Source organism: Cydia splendana, chromosome 21 (assembly GCF_910591565.1).
Source record: "Cydia splendana chromosome 21, ilCydSple1.2, whole genome shotgun sequence".
Classification (NCBI taxonomy): domain Eukaryota; kingdom Metazoa; phylum Arthropoda; class Insecta; order Lepidoptera; family Tortricidae; genus Cydia; species Cydia splendana.
Genome location: NC_085980.1, coordinates 8,078,859 through 8,100,890, shown reverse-complemented (window position 1 = coordinate 8,100,890; position 22,032 = coordinate 8,078,859). Strand labels below are relative to the sequence as shown.

Genomic DNA, 22,032 nt, shown 5'->3' with positions numbered 1-22,032 from the left:
CGCAACGTATGCAATGCATTATGACATCTGAACCCTGAAATTTGCACGTCATACGCAACGCAACGCATGACAAGTATGTTTCTAAGCATACAACTTTCAGGGTTCAGATGTCATAATGCATTGCATAACGTTGCGTACGTGGGATAAGTGTGTCCCTGCCTTTAGTTTTTAACGGATTAAGTCAGATATAACACTTTATAGAATCTAGTCATATTTTGTGTGAATAATTATGAACGCTTTTAGTTTGTACGCGAGGAATGCAATATTTTAATATTATATCCAGTGGACGCTTTATGGACCGTAACTTATCTGCTGTTTATGACAATAAATATTTAACTCTGTAAATATTTCTTTCAAAAGGCACATGTAAAGGATATTACAGAAAAGTACTTTTTCACAAGCACAAACTTAGACAAATGACTGTGCAAGTATCTACCTATTAAAATTTTATGAAAGGCACCACAAAGGTAGCTAAGTTTAATTGAATCATAGAGAAAAATAGTAAGACAAGAGTGCTCACTCCATAAATCAGTTTTAGTACCAAAACGACTATTATTTTCACAGTCGACATCTAGCATCGAGTAGCGGAATTACTCGCGAAAATTGTATCAAAGACATATGTAACTTCGTATAAGACGAATAAAGTCTAAGGAAAAAACGTGCCTCGGAATTCAAGCAAAAGTCATTCTCGAATAGATGGCGCACACACCTTTAGCCTATCCTCGGCTAGATGGCGTAACGACACCGTTTCATATTTAACAATTTTAACACATAGATATCAGTGAATGAACATGGATCAAAATTATATAAAAATAATAAAATCATTTATAAATATTATATACATTTTTTGATAACTTTATACGTTTTCATTTTGAGTTTTAGTCGTGTGTCGATAGATAGCAGTAAATTTACAGTGACTACAAAATTTACAATGACAGGACCCCTCTATACTATCTATTCTTTTTGATTGTATTGAACAAGAATTTACAACTAATATTAAAAGCAGAAGTAGTTTAAAATAGAGTTCCGGTTAATCCGGTTATAATATTAGCTGAAAATTGTTGACCATTAGACTTTTCGGTCGGTGCTACATCTATTGCCAAATAGCAGTACTGATAATTCCGCTACTTGATGCTAGATGTCGACTACGAAAATAATAGTCTGGTTTACTAATGTGCTGCAGAAAGTTTTTTGACATAATTATTTTTGTATTGCATAATATTACTTGGCAGAAATGTTGTTTGGCAGAATTACCTTTCGCATATATCATTTATCATACAATCATTTCGCAGAGTTTTAAAATCCAGAACCATGTTTTGGCATACTGTTGATGTTCTTTTAAACGAATATTGTTTTCGCAGATAAATGTATTGCATAATATTTAGGTGGCATAAAGTTATCAAGTTGAGTCTTCGTCTACGAGGAATGGTGTTAAAGATTTAATAAAACTACCCTTTGTCCTTCCACGGGTCTCAAACTATCCGCATACCAAATTCCATCTACTCGTAAATAACTTTAGCGGTTTAAGCGTGAAGAGGTAACATACAGACGGATAGAGTTATGATGGAATTGCTGTTTGCTAGTTTTTAAAGTGTATTTATATGGTAAAATAATCAGTAACTATAAAGTCCGCCGGGTAAAAAGATTATGAAATCATAATCTAATGATAGGTTCATACCTATCTTAATGTTATACTCTAACCTAATCTATTTTTGTGGCATGTGTTCGTTTTTGTTGAGGTCGCAGTTCTAACCTAACCTACTTTGCTCGCAGCCGTTGGTTTTTGTATGAGGTCGCAGTTCTAACCTAACCTAACCCTCTTTTCTGGCAGCTGTTCGTTTTTGTAGGGGGTCGCAGTTCTAACCTAACCTACTTTTCCGGCAGCCGTTCGTTTTTATAGGAGGCCGCAGTTCCAACCTAATATAACCTTCTTCCCTGGCACAGGTTAAATTTTGTTGGGGTCGTGGTTCTTACTTAACTTAACCCACTTTTCTGCTAATAGCAGAAAATATCACTATGCCACAATAAGAGTATGCTGCAGGATGATTATGGTCCATAAAATTATGCTAAACTAAAGTCGGCGAAAGTAATCTTCTGCTAAATAATATGCTGCAAAATATATTGTACGCGTAGTAATAGTAATGCCAAGTAATAGTTATGCAAAATTATCATTCGACTAAAAGTGTTTCTGCGATACATGTTATGCGAACTGTATTTCTGACAAACAATAGTATGCCAGATGAGGGGAACCCTAATAGTCTTTTTGGTACTAAAACTGAAGTATGGAGTGAGCGCTCTATGTATTTTTTTCTCTATAGTTTTGGTACCAAAAATATTAGTATTTTCATAGTCGTCATCGAGTAGCGGAGTCGGAGTAGTCGTTATCAGTAGGTACTTTAAGTAGTAGTAGTAGTACTGTCAAGTGACAATAGATGTAGCACCGACCGGAAACTCTAATCTCAACAACATAAGACTTTCCGGTCGGTGCTACATCTATTGTCCCTTGACAGTACTACTACTTAAAGTACTGATAATTCCGCTACTCGATGCTAGATGTCGACTATGAAAATACTAATATTTTTGGTACCAAAACTGATGAATGGAGTGAGCACTCTTGTCTTACTATATTTCTCTATGATTGAATTCATACTTCGCTTGTTTTTTCCGAAGCCTATTTCGAGAAAACCTTGATTTTAAGGGCTTGTTTAGTAGCTACAGCGTTGCTAAAGCCTTGCAAGAATTTAATTATGCCTGAACCGCGCTTGTGTTCAAGTAGTTTATTTATGTCATACGCTTGTGGTCATAAGTCATAAATGTTTGTCATTTTGCAAAAATGTCTAGTCTTATTACCTATACTTAAAATCAAATTAAACAATAATGCAAGAAGTAGGATCCGAATGAAAATGTGCTGGTCTAGCAAGCTTCTGAAGGGCTATAACTTATTATATAAAGTCACAAAATGCTTGCAATTTGCTAGACCTAAATAGTGTAAAAGTTTTGTATAAAAACAATAAATGTTAATGTCGAAAGACTTTACAACTTGTTTAATTTTTCCTAATTACTTTTATGTTGTTTTTTATGTTTAGATTTTTTTTATTCCGGTCACCAACGATCGGTTTTATCATAATAATCACGTGAAAACTATCATTTAAAAAATTATCGTGGTGGCTGGTTTAACCTTCTCGCCTCCATTGACTAGTCAATATAAAGATATAAAGTCAGTATTTCGTGCCCCACAAGCCACGACATGATACCTATGTTATACGGGTTATTTACATGCAATTTTTGACATGGCATTGATCAAACTTCTATGAAATTATTTAATTACGTATACATAACACTTGCACTGCGTGTGCTATCAAATTCGTTGCAGACTTTTCTTGGTCTAACTCTACTTAATTCACGTGGCGGCGAAAAGGTTAAGAAAATAATTACGCAAAAACAAAAATATTTAACAAATTTAATATATCAGAGCTCTTTGTCATTTTTAACACTATTGTTAAATAAAAATTCAAATTGAATATTATGTAAGTAATTTATTGTGGGTATGAATACTATCAAAACTAGTTGTGGACGTTAAATTCTTATAATGCCAAAATCCGAACAATCCTTGAATGTTTTTCTGCATACGACGTATTTTTGATCGAACGTATTCTAATATTACATCATTCTCAAAATAAACTGATAGTAATCCAATAATTTCTGTTTCCATAGTCACAAGTTCGACAAAAATTCTTCCACACGTTTCCATTTGAGTTTGAACTCCATCAACGTACTCATATTCTATCACCGATTCTTCATCAATGGAGGCATTCTGTTTTAAAACCAAGTATTTGTAAGCATAATCATCCAATATAGAATATGCGACCGATGTCATATTATTAAGACGTTGAAGTGTAGTATAGAGATCAGACTCCTCATAATGACACGTTTTTGAATCAAATGTATCCAAAAACCGCTCGCTACGATTCTGACATTGAAGGCTAGAGTCTAAATTATTTTCTATATGTTCATCAATGAAATCATCCAAGTCTTTCATGTTCTCAACGACAATTCCACTTGTATACTTTTGAATAAGGATCAAATTAATAATTAAACTCGGTATTGAAGCTGGAAGAATTTCACATAATGGCGCATCATGATTATATCTTGACCAGCCTGTGAGTATGATACCTTTAATTTTATACAATTTCTTCACAGTGCCATAATCAAATATAAAGTCGAGCCAATGGAGGTGGTTGTAAAATCTCATATTAAGATCAGGGAGTATCCTTGTCCTTCCATCTGCTCCTTTAAAAGCCGTTGCTATCCAGAGATTATCGAAGATCCGGCCATACTTGTACATATTGATGTGCAAATCTTCATGAGGTTTTGCAGTGTAGTCCCATTGCACGACTTCAGTGTCAGTTAAAATAATGTTGCTGCAATCCATAGGCTTGACATCTCTGTACATGTCGTCCCATATGAGAACGGTGGTGTCTGGACTAAGGAGGTGGACAGTCTTGATAAGGAACATGACGTGCTTAGTTAACAGTTCTCTGGAAGTGATAGGATGGAGACAATTAACTTCTTTTAATGAAATGCAAAGTGTAGCTAGCAATCACCAAGTTTCTTTAAGGTAGGGCGAAAATTGGCTCAGGTACTACTTATTGCTATATGGACATTTAAAAAATGGTCAAGATATGGAAGATTTCATTACAAATATACGCCTCGGGCGACGGACCGTACTTGGATACCCTTGCTACGCTCTGTTCAAAGAACAATCGATTAAATAACATTTTTCATAATAATAATGGGTTAGCGAAAAACTTACGCATTTGTGAAATTCCTTCGCCGACATATATCACATTGGTTGATATGGGTAACTTCATCGCAACCTACATGGATGTATCTCAAAGGAGCTATCTTTCGGTGAAAACGTATGATCTGTAACAAATAATTATCATAAAACATATAGGTCTAAATACTGAGCAACTTTTACTATGGGACCAACCCCGAAATCATGAAAAATAATTTGGCTCTCCCATAGAAAACATATTTTTTTTGAGTTTTTGGGGCCTGGTCCCATATACAGGCTGTCCCTAGCCATTGTACAAAGCCGAAATGTACATATGCATTAGGGTATTTAGAACCAGTATACAAAGTATCATAACAATCGGTGTAGCGGTTACGAAGAAATTAACAAATTACGATTTTTTTACTTTAGAGCAATCTGTATACTGTGTTAGTAGCTCCTGAGGTAATAAATATTATGAAACCTTCTTCGACCGTTTTGATTATCTTTTTTATTTATGACATTAATAAGATTCTCACTTTTGACAAATGTCATCATTGCCGCACATTTTCAAAGAAGGCGGTTAAACAAATTTTCAAAAGCACTGCCAATGATTAATTAATACAGTATGTTTCTTTTTGTTGTCGATTATTGGAAATAACTTTTGTTTGATAATTTATTTTTGTATCTTTTGTTCTAATTAAAAAAATATTACCGTTAGAGCATTTTTGAGAAGTAACCCTACGTGGGATTTCAGGGTTTGTCCAATGGCTAAGGTCACCTGTATAGTGGAAGTTGCTCAGTATGACCTATATAATATTCATCTCGCAAAATATTGCTAGCAATAAATATAACAGCCTGTATATTTAATATATATCAGTTCTATTATCGTAGTCATAATAATAAAGGAAAACGTATATACTTATGTTTTAATGATAGTCTTACTACAGACAGTTCTATCATTTAACCCAGATGGTTAATAACTTGTCTGCTCTATTATTCTAGTTTAAGTTTTCATACCATTACTTACCTTATTAACTAAAAAGTAACTAACTATTTTGGCTCAGCGTTCCAAAGAGAATCTTGGCCTCCGAAACGAGAGCATTATGCCACCTCTGTCTCGAGTTCTCGACCCTGCGCAACTTTCTGCCAGTTACTGACGCGAAGCTGAAGCAGATCCGCGGTCGCACTGTCTTAATTTATTAACTATAAAATTTTTACTTTATTGAAATTTACTGAGCTAAATTTCCTGAGATCGACAATCTCATAATATTCTCATCAATTTCCTAAGTTATGCGGTAGGCCGTACAATTATTGTGCAATTGAATTCCCTTACCTGTCCTATCATTTGTTCAAGAAAATACTGGCTCGGCGAAGAACTAGGACAGATAGAGTCAGTAAAATTAAGATCTTCTCTTAAAAAACCAAGTTCAGGATATTTTAGGGCGAATTCCATGTGGCCGAATGTTTGGACCAAAGGGATTATCTCGAAACCAGATGCTACAGCGGCGGTGAGGTATGCACGCAGCTGGAAAAAACAGTTTTAAAAAGAATTAGTAAGTAACTAATTCACGAAAATGAAATTTTCTACATTCTTGTAAACGTGTAGGTATTCAGGTAGGTGCAAGGGGTAAAATTATAAATGCAACTATTTTGCAAATATATCTACATTAAGAAAGATATTTTTGAGAAATTATTTCAAATAAAAACTAAATTTTCTCTAATAATACCTACAAGTGGATTTTTAGAAGACAGAAAACATGGTGTACGTTTGCAAGGAGGAGGTAAGGAGGAGGGGGAGGAGAAGGAGGTGGATGGTTGGAAGGACGAGAAGATAACTTTATAGGGATAAATTAAGCTTTGACGTTTTAAGCTCTTAATTCTGCAAATCCTAACACATATTATTACATATTACATATTAAAAAAAAAAAAAAAAAAAAAATTAAGTTTAATCCTAACTGAAAGAAGAATATGACCAGGATGTTTGGCGACAAATTTTAATATTCTAAAAGACGTATGGGCCAAACTATCTGGGTTATAATTTTGTGCCATGCAAAATTTTCATCAAGCGTGCCGTCTCATGCCATTTCTTTACTTATTTTTTATTGTACTTAGTTGCAACTAACCTCTTTCTTTTTGTAACTATTCCACTTCCTCAACATTCTCAGTGGTCCATCGTAGGGAAACATGTCCTCATACTCAATAAGGAGACCATTGACGCCATGTTTCTTCAGCATCGGTAGAAGGGACTCCAGATATGCTAACTTTGGAGGAGCTCCCTTCAAATCCAGATGTACAACGACATATTCTAACTCCACTTTCGGTGCAAATGCTTTGCCTTTGCGTTTGATAAAGAAATACTTTTCGAAGATAATATACGTAGCCAAAACATACACAACGAGGAACGACATAGCAATTATGACTCGCACTCTCACACTTCTTAATTTTGGTATTCTAAATGGCATTATGAATTTTCAGATAATTTTAAACCGATATCAGAACACGCGCTTATTTTATTCACTGGAATAATTGCATGTCCTTTTTATACATAGGACTATCGAAGAATCATGTGTTTTCTTATGAAGTCCATAATTATTTATGAAGTGGTTTCATAATCATAATTACATCCAGGATAAAATTTATTGAATCACTGACACATTGATGTTTACAAAATAAATGATTTTACGTTTGTCATCCAGAATTTGTAACAGATGACATCATGTAGGTAAGTCTCAAAGAGGTCGGTAGATTATGTATTCCTCCTACTTCGTACACTTTACTACAGCTTGGCAAAAAAGAGTAGAAATTAAAAAGTGGCAACACTGTAGTGTCGTCCCTTTCAAACCAATATGTATAAGAAAACGAGACAACACTACAGTGTTGCCACTTTTTAATTTCTACTCTTTTTTGCCAAGCTGTACATTTAAATTTGATTTAAATTTTAAATATTCCACAGTGGAAAAAGTAAATAATAGACAATCATGAGCATAAAAATATTTTTTTGTACTAGTTGGAATCGGTTTTATTGATCACTCACTTTTAATTCAAATATAGATAAGGATGCTTCACCTACTAACTTACTGTCGATAACTAGAAAGACGCTTCTATAAGGCTTCTATTTACAGAGCTTAAAAAAAATGCAGCTGAGATGCAGAGCATACAACAGTGAATTCAATCGGTTAATAAAATATCAGGTAACAGGCAACAAGCAAGCAAGGTAACAGTAAGTAGATGCTCAGCAGAAGAAGTAAGTAGGTAATACAGTCGAGTACCTAAATATACTTACACGCCTCTAAGATACTGACAATAAGGTCGTGTAAATATTTACACGCCTCTAAGATACTGACAATAAGGTCGTATAAATATATTTTTGGAACTTTGATTTGTAAAGATGTTTGTGTTATGGACCGTACAGCAGTAACAGTACTGGACCTACTACTTATTATTGATTTTTGATTCAAGATTTTATAATCGTCTGTGTATTGACTATTTATGAAAATTTTGATTTGTTTTATTGCAGAATCTGTATGGCTTATACAATTCGATCTCCTTATTTATATTGATAGTATAATTTGACCAAGATACGTAAGTGTGGTATATTTCAGCTCACCTGGAAATAAATACATACTTGCTCATGACTTCCAGGTTCCTGGTGGTAAAACAGCAATATTTTTAACTACCTTATCTAAAAAAGTATCTTATTGAGTTGTGTCCGTAATTCCGTAATCCATAATTATAGCCTTAACAAGTAGGTATATTACTTTAGTAATGTAAGATAAAAAACATCGCATGCTAGTTTTATTATTGTACATATCATGGACAAAAGAGGAACGCAAAAAAAAGAGTTTAACCCTTTAGTCCGTAGCGGCAACATACTTGCCATCATACTTAAAACAAAAACGCATCTGTACTATAAGAATTACGGTTCGAAAACGAATGAATTGAAAGGAATGTCAAATGGTTAAAGGGTTAATTAGGTACTCATTTTGAAATTACTTAGTGTGCTGTAATCGAGTAAAAGTAACCTTTTTTTTGCATTTATCAAATTTATCCATGACTATAATTTAAAGTAGACCATCTATGCTACGCCTATCTGACTAAACTGTATGTATTGAGACAAAATAACATGTGTTATAAATGTTATAATATAAAACTGTACCATGTGATGTAAACATACCATTGTATGTTTACATCACATGGTACCATTGTATTTACATCACATAGCAAATAAAAACAATTTAACGAATAATTAAGTATATTGCCCAACGAACAATCTTGTGATTACAGTTCTGTGACTAAGTCGCATATGGCTTCAGTAAGTAAATTAATATTCAAGTAATCATAAAGAACATTTGCAAAGACTCTATGACTGGGGAATAGAGATGAAAACCCAATACCAATGAAAAAGAGGATGTAGGAAAAGTTTGCTTCTATTTGACACCCACGTTGAGTGTTTTTGACCCTTGTTTGGATTTAAAGTGACACATTTCATGACGGCACTAATCACGAAACATATACAGGGTGGAAAGGCACGACGATCCTTCCCGGAAGTATTAGGTCGTTTAAGTGATACAGAGACTATTGGTAATGGTAAGAATCGTTAATTGAGTAAAAAATAAAAATTGCAAAAATACTACTTTTTAACTGTGGTGATAACCCTATAGCATGTGCAAATGACGGCTAGATTAAGGATCTCCGTCGGGAAAGCTCGGGACTTTACACTTTTTTCCGATCGTTGACAGTATCGCAATGATGTATGAATGACGCATAAATGTCAAATAAATCAAATGCATGCAAAAATATTACAAACAATTTTATTACTTTCTTAGATAATTACTTTTTTCCAATATTTAATACTATCTTCTTTTCACATACGGTGTTCAAATGTACCTCCGTGTATTACAACGCCGCCGCAGCCCGTACCCGAGTATGACGATGCACATGCGATATAGTGTATGCTCTTCGTCATTTATCCTCCGCAGAAAGCACCAATTAGCCTTTGTCTCATTTCGTCCGTAGTTTCACATTCCGTTTGGTTTGGTACACCATATCTTTTACACAGCCCCACAAATTTAAATAGCCACGAGCATCTACTCGTAACATTTTTATTTGAAGAATATGACATTCAATAAGTATAGTTCAATGAAAATTTAATTTCAAACATCAGACGTCTTGTCTATTTCCTACCACGCAAGAAGGTTTGTTAGTTAGGTATTTAAGAAGTATTTATTCTTGATTTATTCTTAGTATTTAATTTTTGCAAGTTCATTTGGTGCAACTAACACAACCTACTTGTTATTTTTAATTATTTTAGATAGTTTCCAATTATTCGAAAATAATTTTGTGAAACGTGTTAAGAAACTAAAACCTTTTTATCAGTCAAGGAAACCAGAGATATTTATAAGACGATTGCGTACTTTTGAGTGGTTGTCAATGTTACCATTTGAACTGTCGTTGTAAACAATGTTGTGGTTAGTATTATTAATATTAAGGAATAACATAACTATTTCATTCAAGTATTGAACAAGTGGAACCACTAAGAAAGCGAAAATCCTGCAATGATTCTTACCGTGCTGTAAGCAGACCTAAAAATGGTTAGATGGCAACAAATTAGTCTAATTTCCTGTCGAATACTGATTGTTTACAAGTAAGTTCATTGACCCTGTCACCTGTTAGGGTTAGAACAAAGTAGTTTTTTGCGTGGATGTTTAAAAGGTCATAATTTAGAAACGGTTGCCCATATTAACATAGTTTCTATGGAGAAAATATAGAGCTTAGGCTAAACTATCTCCCATTTCCGGAAAGGATCGTCGTGCCTTTCCACCCTGTATAAGAGGAGGCTCAAGAAAAAACATAGTTTTTACATTTTTTTTTCAATTTAATTCAATTAATATACTATGAAAAAAATCGGGGTCCCTTTGTTTCTCATAAATTTTTTAAGTCATATATTATTTGTCATATTATCATTAGTCCTAAAACTAAAACCGTTAACTTTTCAGGATTTTCGTAAGGTTACCCTATTGATGGGTTAGGTTAGGTTTGTTTTATGGCAATCCTGAAAAGTGACGCATTCCTGGACCAAATAAATTTTGAATAACGAACAAGCGGGCAAACAATACATTATCGGCGCGATTCGGGAAATGAATTAGAGATTAACTACTTAGATACGATATAGTAAAGATATATTATCTTTACTATTTCATATCTAGTGAATTTCTAAATCATTTCCCGAATCGAACCGTATGACTTAAAACTTTTTGAGAAACAATAGAGACCCATAAAGTTCACTATCTATCTCTGCCTAGCCATTTGCCCGGTTCACATCTATTCCAGTGGCATTCCAGTCCAGTGATCGAATCCAGCGCTGGAATGCTACTTCACACGAGCATCCAGTGTGTAGGTTCATGCAAACCGGACATTCCGGACAAGTGCGAGTCGGACTCGTTTAGTATTCAGATTTTTTCCCGTACTTGTAGTAAAAGACGATATTACTTGCCTAATTCCACTTGCCAGAGTTCACTGTGACAACGACTCAACGAACTAAGTATTTTTCACTTTTAAATTCTATAGCTAAATACTAAGTAGTAATAGCATTGTCAAATGAAATGCAAAATGAATATTATGTTAGTTATTTATTCTGGGTACGAATACTAGGAAAACTAGTTGTGGATGTTGATTTCATTTAATGTCAAACTCGGAACAATCCTTTCAACTTTGTCCTGCAAACGACGTATTTTTGACTGAATATATTCTAATATGACATCATTCTCAAAATAATCTGACAGTAATCCAATAATTTCTTTGTCAATAGTCCTAAGTTCGTTAAAAATTCTTAAACACGTTTCCATTTGAGTTTGAACGTCGCCAACGTATTCATATTCAATACTAGATTCTTCATCATTCTTTTTTAAAACAAAATATTTGTAAGCATTACTAAGAAGTTGAAGTGTAGTATAAAGATCAGATTCCTCATAACGACACGTTTTTGAATCAAATGTATTCAAAAAACGCTCGGTACGATTCTGACATAGAAGGCTAGAGTCTAAATTATTTTCTATATGTTCATCAATGAAAACATCCAATTCGTTAATGTTTTCAACAACGATTCCACTTTTATAATTTTGAATAAGGATCAAATTAATAATTAAACTCGGTATTGAAGCTGGAAGAATTTCACATAATGGCGAATCATGGTCATATCTTGACCAGCCCGTGAGTATGATACCTCTAACTTTATACAATTTCTTCAGAGTGCCATAGTCAAATATAAAGTTGAGCCAGTAGAGATGGTTGTAGAATCTCATATTAAGATCGGGAAGTATCCTTTCCCTTCCATCAGCTCCTTTATAAGCCGTCGCTATCCAGAGATTATCAAACATGCGGCCATACTTGTTCATGTTGATGTGCACATCTTCATAGCGTTGTGCAGTGAAGTCCCATTGTACAACTTCAGTGTCAGTTAAGATGAGGTTGCTGCAATCCATAGGTTTGACATCTCTGTACATGTCGTCCCAGATGAGAACGGTGGTGTCTGGACTAAGGAGGTGGACAGTCTCGACAAGGAAATGGACGTGATCAGTTAACAGTTCTCTGGAAGTGATAGGAAGGAGACAATAAACATGAAATAGTTACTTTATTTAGTGAAATAAAAAGTGTTTCCTCAAAAATAAAATTGCGCATTTCTAGAAGCTATTTTCATATTTTTAGCTTTTGTGCATACATTGTTAGAAATGTTTAAAATGCGATTTAGAGCGGAAGCGGAAGTCAAAAAAATCAGGATTTAAATCAATGAAGTCACTAGAGAAAATCCTTAAGATTACTAATAAGATTTCGCAACCGTATTGTGATCCAAACAAGCTGTTTGATTGTTCAAAAACTCCGCTCTCTGAACCTACGGCACCTTAAAATTAAATATAACAATCGATTAAATAACATTGTCATAATAATAATGGGTTGAATTAGATAATTTTTAACAAGCAGAAACGTCTGCCATTGATCTTAGAATAAATTAAAAAATTAAAAAAATTACTGCCTTCCAGAGGCCGTGAGTTCAATTCTCACCCAAGGTCTGCCCTCCTAAGCTAAAAGGCAGTTTTTCGACATTTTGCCAAAATTGACTTTTTGTGATATTCGTAATGTAGAGATCAAGATGCATCGACCACTTTGGCCCGTTTTCCGATAAGTGGCTTAGTTTTCGAGAAAAACATCGTAAAAAGACCGTATTTGCACTAATTTTCTAAGCGTTCCTAGTTTAAAAAGCGACTATTTGACAAAGCCAGGCTAAAACAACGTATATGCAGCTATACGTTTTTTTACGCTCTGGTTTGCGTAAAATCTTATCCACCATGTCTAGCCTAAAATAACGTATAAGCCAAAAACTAGGCTACAAATACGTAAAAGACGCTATACGCGCTTTAAGATTAGGATCTTTAGCAAAATTTTAGATCTGATACTAGTCTAAAAAATCGTATAGTATTTTTTTTTGTTTAAATGTCTCATACGTCATTTAAGCCTAGTATCACTTAACTTTTTTACGTCACCATAATAGTCTTTAGAAACGTATAAATGTTATACGTTCTTCTTATTTTGTATGGACGTCGTATTAAACGCAAACAAACTTTTATAATGGTTGAAAGTGCGTCTAACTACTCTATAACGCAGTATATGCTCCAACCTTCGTCATGCTCCCCGCGCGCCGAAAGACACCCTTATGCTAAGTAAAAGCCGTCAGCCGCAAGCGCAGGCTTGGGGCTGCCGGTATGCGAGTGGAGGTGGCATTTTGCGCGCGAAATATTGAACGAACGCCAAAGTAAGAAAAATACTTTATTATTGCATTACCATCATATGTTATCAATAATATGTAGTGTTTACAATCAGTACCTTCGAGTATTATCATTTTTATCAAGGTATATACTTTAAAATTGCCTCGCAAATACTTACGCTCGACAGCAAATACGTCTTTCTAGCGTAGTTTGTGACGATGAAATTGTTCATACGTACTTTTCTACAGCAAACGTTGTTTAAGTTTTATTTTTTCATTCGACGGTTTGACTGCTTTTATTTAAATAAAATCAAATTTATATTAGAGCTAATTGTATCGGGTTTAATTCCCTATAAGCCAAGTAGGTATTTGACATTACGAAGAGTTTAAATCTTATTGAATAATGTTTTAAAGGGAAATTTAATGAGAATTCTTATGGACAGAATAACATTTTCCGCCTAAGTATTTAGATAACCAGGACAAAGGACCATGGGCATCTTTGTATGGAACCTGGGTCCATCCAAAAACCAACTGAGAGTTATATATATATTAGGCCATTAAATACCTAAGTGGGTTTTATAAAAAAACAATATGTATCTTAAAATAAGTTGGTATGTTTGTGTATTAGGTAATAGTTGTATTTTAAAAGAGTAAAAGCTATGAGTTTGTAATCTAATAGAAAAATAATATTATTAAAATTGGAATCTGATTTTTAATTAGGTACAACCCCTAAAATGCGTTTTAGAATTAAATAAATGACAGAGTATGTGCAGGAATTAATACGAGTTTAATTTTATTGCTAACGTAGACTACACAACTCGCTAACGTCTTACCGTGCGATGAAACTCTCGATGATTCGATGCCTATTGATAACAAACTAAAATAACTATTAGAGATGCCACGAATTCGGTAAAACATTATGTATTATTGTGAGTTACGTGTATGCGAAAACTGGTCACCTACAAAGATAGATGGTTGCTAAGATTTAAGTCAGCAGCAAGCTGGGATCTCCATACAAACGTAGTTACGCTCTCATTTTAAAACGATTAGGTAGATTGCTCTAAAACTTTGTACTCACTAAAGGATAAGGTATATCTATGCCTGTAATTAATGTGTAGCTTCAGATACCATAATAAAAAAAATACAGCGAATATAAGTTTTTCATACAAAACTTATTTTTCCTCTATTTCATTAGTTTTGTTGGAATATAAACTAATTAGGTACTGGTATAGATATACCTTATGTTATTGTATGTGCAATTTATTACAATCCAACACGTTGTTTTAAAATGAGTACGAATCTCCGTTTTTATGGGAAGTAATAATTCGGCTGAGCTTATTGCGGACTCTTTTAAGTTTCGTTGCTCATGCTCATTAGAAGTACATGTAATGTCATTAGTAGAGTCGAGTTAAATCTAGCCTATGATACAAATAAAATCAGGAAGACTGTACACATTAAAAATTTGTACATATTATGGGGTTATTCCCACCAGTTAGGTATCTACCACCAAGTTGTTACCAGTGGTAACTACTGGGAATTTATTTCCCACCTTTCTTCCCAGTAGCTACCACCAACTCAGTTTTGTGGTAATTACTGGGAAGTTTTTTTCCAGTAGTTACCACTGGTAAATGGTGGGATTTTTTCCCTAGTAGTTACCACCAACATTTTTTTACAGTACAATTTAAATGTCTTTTATTATATGAACAAAAAACACTATACTACTAAGCTTTTATTAAAAAAACGAGGTCCAGCGATTACTTTTTGGATTATAATCTTAATTACCATACAAAATTAACATATAAATCGGGTTATTCTCACTAGTTACCATCAAGTTGTTATAGTTAAATAGTAATAAAAACAGTATAAGTAGAATACTATAAAAATAGAGGCTTTATTGTACCCTAACAAAATTGTAGTAACTACTGGGGAAAAAATCCCACCTTTTACCAGTGGTAACTACTGGGAAACAAATCCCATTAGTTACCACTGGTAACAACTTGATGGTAACTAGTGGGAATAACCCAATTTATGTGTTAATTTTGTATGGTAATTAAGATTATAATCCAAAAAGTAATCGCTGGATCTCGTTTTTTTAATAATAGCCTAGTAGTATGGTATTTTTTGTTCGTATATAAATAAACATTTAAACTACGTGTCTATTTTTTATTCCCATTTCTTCCATAAATACTAATCTATAAAACCGTATATTCGGTGTTTTTGGTGGTATACGTTTTTTTACACTAGCACGCTAGTCGAAAATCTGGACAAAATCTTAATTTTTCCTAGTATACTAACCAAAAAGGCCGAATAGCTGCTATACGGTCTTTTAACTTAGGATTTCAAGTGGGAATTATTCATTGTTACTAAGCAAAAATGCAGCATGTGACATATACGGCGTTTTTACCTAGTTTATACTTCGTAACTAAGTTAAAACGCCGCATAACGCATGTTTACCGCCTTCTTGACTAGTACAACCTACACATTTTTAAGCTTAATACTAATCAAAAGTGTTTTTTATAAAATTAAAAAAAACTGAGCTGTTTAGAAACATACTATAAATACCTAAAATAAGTACATATATATACCTACCACATACAAAAAGAAAACATGAAAAAAGATTTTCCGTTTCGTAGAAATTCAAGAAAGATGTTTGGGTTGGTTTTTTGCGATTATCTCGAAACTAGCTTTTGTCGAAAAACTGCCTTTTAGACTAGGACGGCAGAGGTAGTCATTTTTTCCACTTTTAAATTTATTGTGAGCTTAATAATGAATTAGCGAATAACTTACGCATTTGTGGAATTTCTTCGCCGACATAGATCACATTTGTTGATAGGGAAAACTTCATCGCAACCTACATGGATATATTTCAAAGGAGCTATCTTTTGGTGAAAACTTATGATCTGTAAGTAATAAAAAATTCCATTACTCTATTCTGCAGTTTGAACTCTATTTTTATCTTTCATAAATCAAAAATAAAATCTCTTTTTGGATTCCGCAGCCATTATTGCAGAAAGAGAGCCGTTATAGTTACAAAATACAAGGCGTTTTTTTAACTCCCGGCAATATTTTGCGATGTGAATAATTATTCATTATATAGATCGGTCATACTGAGCAACTTTTACTATGGGACCGACGACTGGCCCCGAAGTCACGAAAAAAAATCTGCCTTTCCCCATAGAAAACATTAACATCTGACCAACCAAAATGTATGAAATAGCCATTTTTTATGTTTCCGTTGTTGGTTCAAAAGTAGAAGTTGCTCAATATTGTTGACAATTAAAAACACAGCCTGTATATTTATCCGTAATTATATTCATAAATATAATGGAATTCTGTATCCTTGTTAACTTGTATCTTAATGACAACTTTACTAGCTCTATGATTTAACCCCGATGGTTAATAACGTATCAGTTTAAGTATGTCTGTTCGAATAGAACCTGGTACTATTTCTCATGGCATTACCTTAATATTATTTTTATTAATTGTGACTTTATATTATTAAAAATTTAGTATCGTAAATCTCAAAATCTTCTCATGAATTTTCTAAGTTAGGCGGTAAGCCATACAAATTCCCTTACCTGATTAATAATTTCTTCCAGAAAATGCTGGCTCTCCAAAGTACTAGGACAGATAGATTCAGGGAATTTAGGAGCTTCCCTTAAAAAGTCCAATTCAGGATGCTTTAGGGCGAATTCCATGTGGCCGAATGTTTGGACTAGGGGGATTATCTCGAAACCAGATGATACTGCGGCGGCGAGGTATGCATACAGCTGGAAAAAACAGTTTTAATTGGAATAAGTTTCCAAATCAAGAAAATTACATTTTAATATAGTCTTCTACACAGGTGGGTAGGTATTCAGGTAGATTCAAGTGGTAAAATTATAGATGCAATCAATTTCACTAATACATCCACACTTTAAGATAGGTACCATCCTACTAGACATCGCTCGAAAAGATGGCGCCATACCTGTGACCTATACTTGTGTTGATGGCGAAATCTTTTGATATTTAATTAATTTAACACATATCAGTGAAAGAATAGGACCAAAGTCAAATGGCGTTCTAAAAGTTTTAACGCTGTGTCGAAAGATGGCAGTAAATTTACTGTGACTTCAAAATTTACTTTGACAGTATGCCTCTATACTAAATTCTCTTTGCTAAGGGGTCAGTAAAGTACGTTTTTTTAGACATTATCTCTCTCTCATAATCAATTTTCTTTTGTTGCGTGCTCCGTTTTTAGGGGTCCGTACCCAAAGGGTAAAAACGGGACCCTATTACTAAGACTCCGCTGTCCGTCCGTCCGTCCGTCTGTCACCAGGTTGTATCTCATGAACCGTGATAGCTAGACAGTTGAAATTTTCACAGTTGATGTATTTCTGTTGCCGCTGTAACAACAAATAGGTACTAAAACAAAATAAAATAAAAAATTAAGTGGGGCTCCCATACAACAAAACGTGATTTTTTTGCCGTTTTTTGCGTAATGGTACGGAACCCTTCGTGCGCGAGTCCGACTCGCACTTGGTCAGTTTATTGGATACTATGTTACTTATGGTAAACATTATTACCTACATACATACAGAAAATAAGCTCGTTGAAACAATGATCTCATTTCAATTGAATTGTTGAATTGAATTTTCTTTTCCTTTTTAATCCTGTAAATTAAAACCTGGGACTACTTAGAAATCTTTCGATCTTGGTGTCTGTGTATTTTATTAAATCCAACCAACAAACTTGATTATCTACAATAACGAATTAGAATTCAAGGACGACTGGTTAACGTTAGTTTTAAATGAATAAATGAATTCCGTAGACAGTGTTTAGACGCGCGCCATAATACACCCGGCGAGAAAATATGTCAAAAATAAATTAATCGGGCAAGCGATTGTAGCTCTTAGTAAATTTTCACAGATGATGTATTTATGTTGCCGCTATAATAACAACAAATACTAAAAAGTATGGAACCCTCGGTGGGCGAGTCCGACTCGCACTTGTCCGGTCTTTTTATAACTAACCTCTTTCTTTTCGTAACTATTCCACCTCCTCAAGTTTTCCAGTACTCCGTCGTAGGGAAACATGTCCTCATACTCAATAAGAAGACCATTGACGCCATGTTTCTTCAGCATCGGTAGAAGGGACTCCAGATACGCCAACTTCGGAGGAGCTCCTTTCAAATCCAGATGTACAACGACATATTCTAACTCCACTTTAGGTGCGCTTGCGTTACCTTTGCGTTTGATAAAGAAATACTTTTCGACGATAATATACGAACCCAAAACATACACAACGAGGAACGACATAACAATTATGATTCGCACTCTCACACTGCTTAATTTTGGTGTTCTAGAAGGCATTATGAATTTTCAGACAATTTTAGACCAAGATCGCGCCTATTTTATTCACTAGAAAAATTGCTTGTCCTTCTTGTACATAGGACCATCGAAAAATTGTGTTTTTATAATTATGAAGTGTTTTCATAATTATAATTACTTTCATAAAATTGTTATGAATCCTGATACATTGATGTTTACAAATACCTAGATTTGACGTCGGTAACAGATGGGATAGAGCAGTGTCATTGTCATCGCTGACGCTATTTCTATTTCTATGTGGGATAGGATGGGATGACTCTAAAAGAGGTCGGTAGATATATGTAGTAAAGAAAGAAGTTATATATTTACGATAAAAGTGTGAAAAATTTACTTATTTTGGCACAGGGTGTCGTAATAGCGCACCAGATGTACTATAAAGTTTTAAATAAACCATTTTTGACGCAATCGGATAATTCGTGAAATGAGAATAAACTGCGACACCTTTACAAAGTTTAATAACTTGACCCAATACAAAACAAGTCACTTTGCTAACAGGATGTAACTTCACTTTAACTTTCAACTTAGTTAGATAACTTAAGGAGAACCCCTGACTAGGAGATACACAGCAAACGCCTGTTGATCGAATTGCTACACAGTTATATTTAGGCGCTAGATTTTTTTTACCGTTTGGAAATTGAATGGGTAAAATCTGGGGTATTAATGACATAATTCAGGACAAAATTTAAGTGATTTGTGTTTCAAAACACTTGTTATATTATTATCCCTATTTCCTTAAATTCTATGATGACTCCGGTCTTCTCAATTCGAATTTTTCTCTTTCGTATAGAATGCGTTAAAAAAATCTTATAATAGGGAAAGCAAGAAAGTTTTTTGTTTTTCTGATTATGATGTGTACTGAGTAACATATCTTTGGCTGACAATATGATAAAATCTAAAATTAAAGAAGTAAGGGTTTAGGATATTGAGTTTTTATTGGAAAAGGCAATTCGTTTTAAAATATACCTACCTAGTACATATGTTAACTTCATCATCATTGGCCTTCGAGTCTATTACAGACTAAATATACAAGGTGTCTGGAAGGGAGACAACGTTTTTCGTGGTATGACAACAACAACAATTAAAAAAAACATGGTGTTTGTGGCATTATTTGCGAACGAAATTTAAAATCTTTTTTTAAATAATTATAGATAGTTTTGTAACAACTAATTTCTAAAATATAATCCTAACTAATAAAACGCCCATGCGGTGATTAAAGTTCAAAACTTCAATAGCGATTCCCCCCAACTACTTTAATTAAATGCAAATTGTAATTTTGTCTGCGGCATCGTCGCTTTTAAGCTAAAATAGTTAAATTGATACAAAGCGACGTGAGACCAAAACTAATGGGTTCGCAAATTACGTTAGGGCTAAGTGACTGCTAAACTACAGCCTTAGCTGGACGGGGCTTAGGATACTTAGGCGGTTATGACACTGGGGCACAGAATAAATAATAGTAGGTACTAGTGTAAGGCCTAAGTGGACGCTCGAGTTGAGCGTGCAGCGGGGCGGGGCGTGCGGCGTGCATGTGCACAAATGCAAACGTATAGGAGCGGCCTTAGTGCACGCTGCTCAAATCACTTGTGAGCCCGACGCCACGCTGCACGCCCCGCCGAACGCTCCGCTTCGAGCGTCCATTCAGGCCTTACACCTAGGCACAGAAGGTGGGGAGACACTCCTGAAAAGGAGGCGACTCCTTTCGGCTCAGCATTGCTCCGAGCAATTATTAGGGTTGACACAACTTGACGTTCCTTTGCGTGCACAACCAGATATAAGATAACTACTTGAATTTTGACAACCCTAAATAGTCGAAAGGGATGATGAGGATGATTCGACCCTGAATCGCTGTCAAACTTCGATTTGTAGGAAGTGTCCTTTCTGTATGGTAGTACTATTACTTATTCTGTGGTAGCGGTAACCACTACTACTGGACACCAAAATTGGTGTGGGCAACATTTATTTGTAGCGACGCGACGAAATCGCGGAGTGAGCCACGCCTGACTGGGGCCAGGAAACCGCGTCAGTGTGATAACCGCTTTAGAGCCTGATTTGAACTTACAATATGATGTAGATTTCATCTGATTCTGACACCTTTCGCCCATGCATCTCACTCGTAGTAATTTTTATTTAGAAATAACTTATGAAACTAGGTAAATTATAGTTGTGAAGTGTTTCAATAGTTATTTGTACAACAAGAGATCAAAGTTTGATATTTCTTCGAGTGCTTATTTTGAGTCCCGTGCAAGCGAAAGATTCTATAATAGATTCACGAGCGTAGCGAGTGAATCTAATTTAGAATCTAAACTAAATTAATAACTAGCTTAAATCTAAAATAGGCCCTTGAGGCATTGTACCAAGGATGCTGGCGGCTACCTCGCACAACGTATCAGCATTGCGATACAGCGAGGAAATGCCGCCAGCATCCTTGGTACAATGCCTCAAGGGCCTATTTTAGATTTAAGCTAGCTATTAATTTAGTTTAGTAGTACCACTGTATATATATATTGTATGTAAATAAATGATTTATATATTTAGAATCTTGAGCGTAGTAAGGGATTCAAAAGCGCACGAGATGTAAATAACTTTGATCTCGTGTAGTACACAAAATTTTTCACCCTAAGCAGTGAGAACATACCTAGAGGGACAGAGATAATAGAACCCAAGTATATCGAACTTGTATTAGACCCCGCATGTTGAAATGACATTTGACTATAAAGGTCACTTGAATGTCATTTTGCTCACTGAGTGAGACAAAATGACTCAGTGAGCAAAATCGCATTTTGCTCACTGTTTTTAAGAAGCAAAGTACCCTTGTTCCAGCTGCTGAGGTGAAAAATATATATAGCCATGTCTATTTATTTGCTCTATATAATCATTCCTGTCCTTGTTAATCCAGGGTGGAAATGCTGCCAGTATCATGGGCACCTTCGCACCAGCGAGAGCGGGGAGCGGTTTGTTCGGGGAAATTTTTAGTTAAAATGTTTAGTTGTACCTACCAAATTTTTTATTAGTAGGTATTAAATAATAAATTGCTCCGGGTTTTTCCTGATGCAAAAGGTTGTCCATCGCAATCCAACGCGGCAACGCAGCGAGCGTGATGTCCTTTGCGTCGGGGGCAGCCCGGGACGGGC

General features: G+C 34.7%; 2 protein-coding genes across 2 annotated transcripts; both read right to left on the bottom strand.

The window, feature by feature from the left end:
- Positions 1-3,523: 3,523 nt before the first annotated feature.
- LOC134801335 (hexosaminidase D-like) lies at positions 3,524-7,446 on the bottom strand. Its single transcript, XM_063773876.1, has 4 exons — positions 6,901-7,446; positions 6,111-6,302; positions 4,814-4,926; positions 3,524-4,538 (listed from the first exon to the last, which is right to left on the bottom strand). Exons 1-4 carry the CDS (start codon positions 7,237-7,239, stop codon positions 3,524-3,526), a joined length of 1,659 nt encoding a protein of 552 aa, XP_063629946.1. The 5' UTR covers positions 7,240-7,446.
- Positions 7,447-11,433: 3,987 nt separating this feature from the next.
- Positions 11,434-18,893, bottom strand: LOC134801334 (hexosaminidase D-like). The gene is made up of 4 exons (XM_063773875.1): positions 18,548-18,893; positions 17,114-17,305; positions 16,323-16,435; positions 11,434-12,364 (listed from the first exon to the last, which is right to left on the bottom strand). The coding sequence occupies exons 1-4, from the start codon at positions 18,884-18,886 to the stop codon at positions 11,434-11,436; spliced, it is 1,575 nt and encodes a 524-aa protein (XP_063629945.1). The 5' UTR covers positions 18,887-18,893.
- Between the last annotated feature and the right edge of the window lie 3,139 nt (positions 18,894-22,032).

Coding starts and splice junctions, on each gene's coding strand:
- LOC134801335 (XM_063773876.1), bottom strand. CDS start 7,239: ATGCCATTTAGAATACCAAAATTAAGAAGTGTGAGAGTGCGAGTCATA. Junction 4,927..6,110: donor TTGAACAAATGATAGGACAG/GTAAGGGAATTC, acceptor TATTTGTTACAG/ATCATACGTTTTCACCGAAA. Junction 4,539..4,813: donor CGAAGGAATTTCACAAATGC/GTAAGTTTTTCG, acceptor TATCACTTCCAG/AGAACTGTTAACTAAGCACG.
- LOC134801334 (XM_063773875.1), bottom strand. CDS start 18,886: ATGCCTTCTAGAACACCAAAATTAAGCAGTGTGAGAGTGCGAATCATA. Junction 16,436..17,113: donor TGGAAGAAATTATTAATCAG/GTAAGGGAATTT, acceptor TATTACTTACAG/ATCATAAGTTTTCACCAAAA. Junction 12,365..16,322: donor CGAAGAAATTCCACAAATGC/GTAAGTTATTCG, acceptor TATCACTTCCAG/AGAACTGTTAACTGATCACG.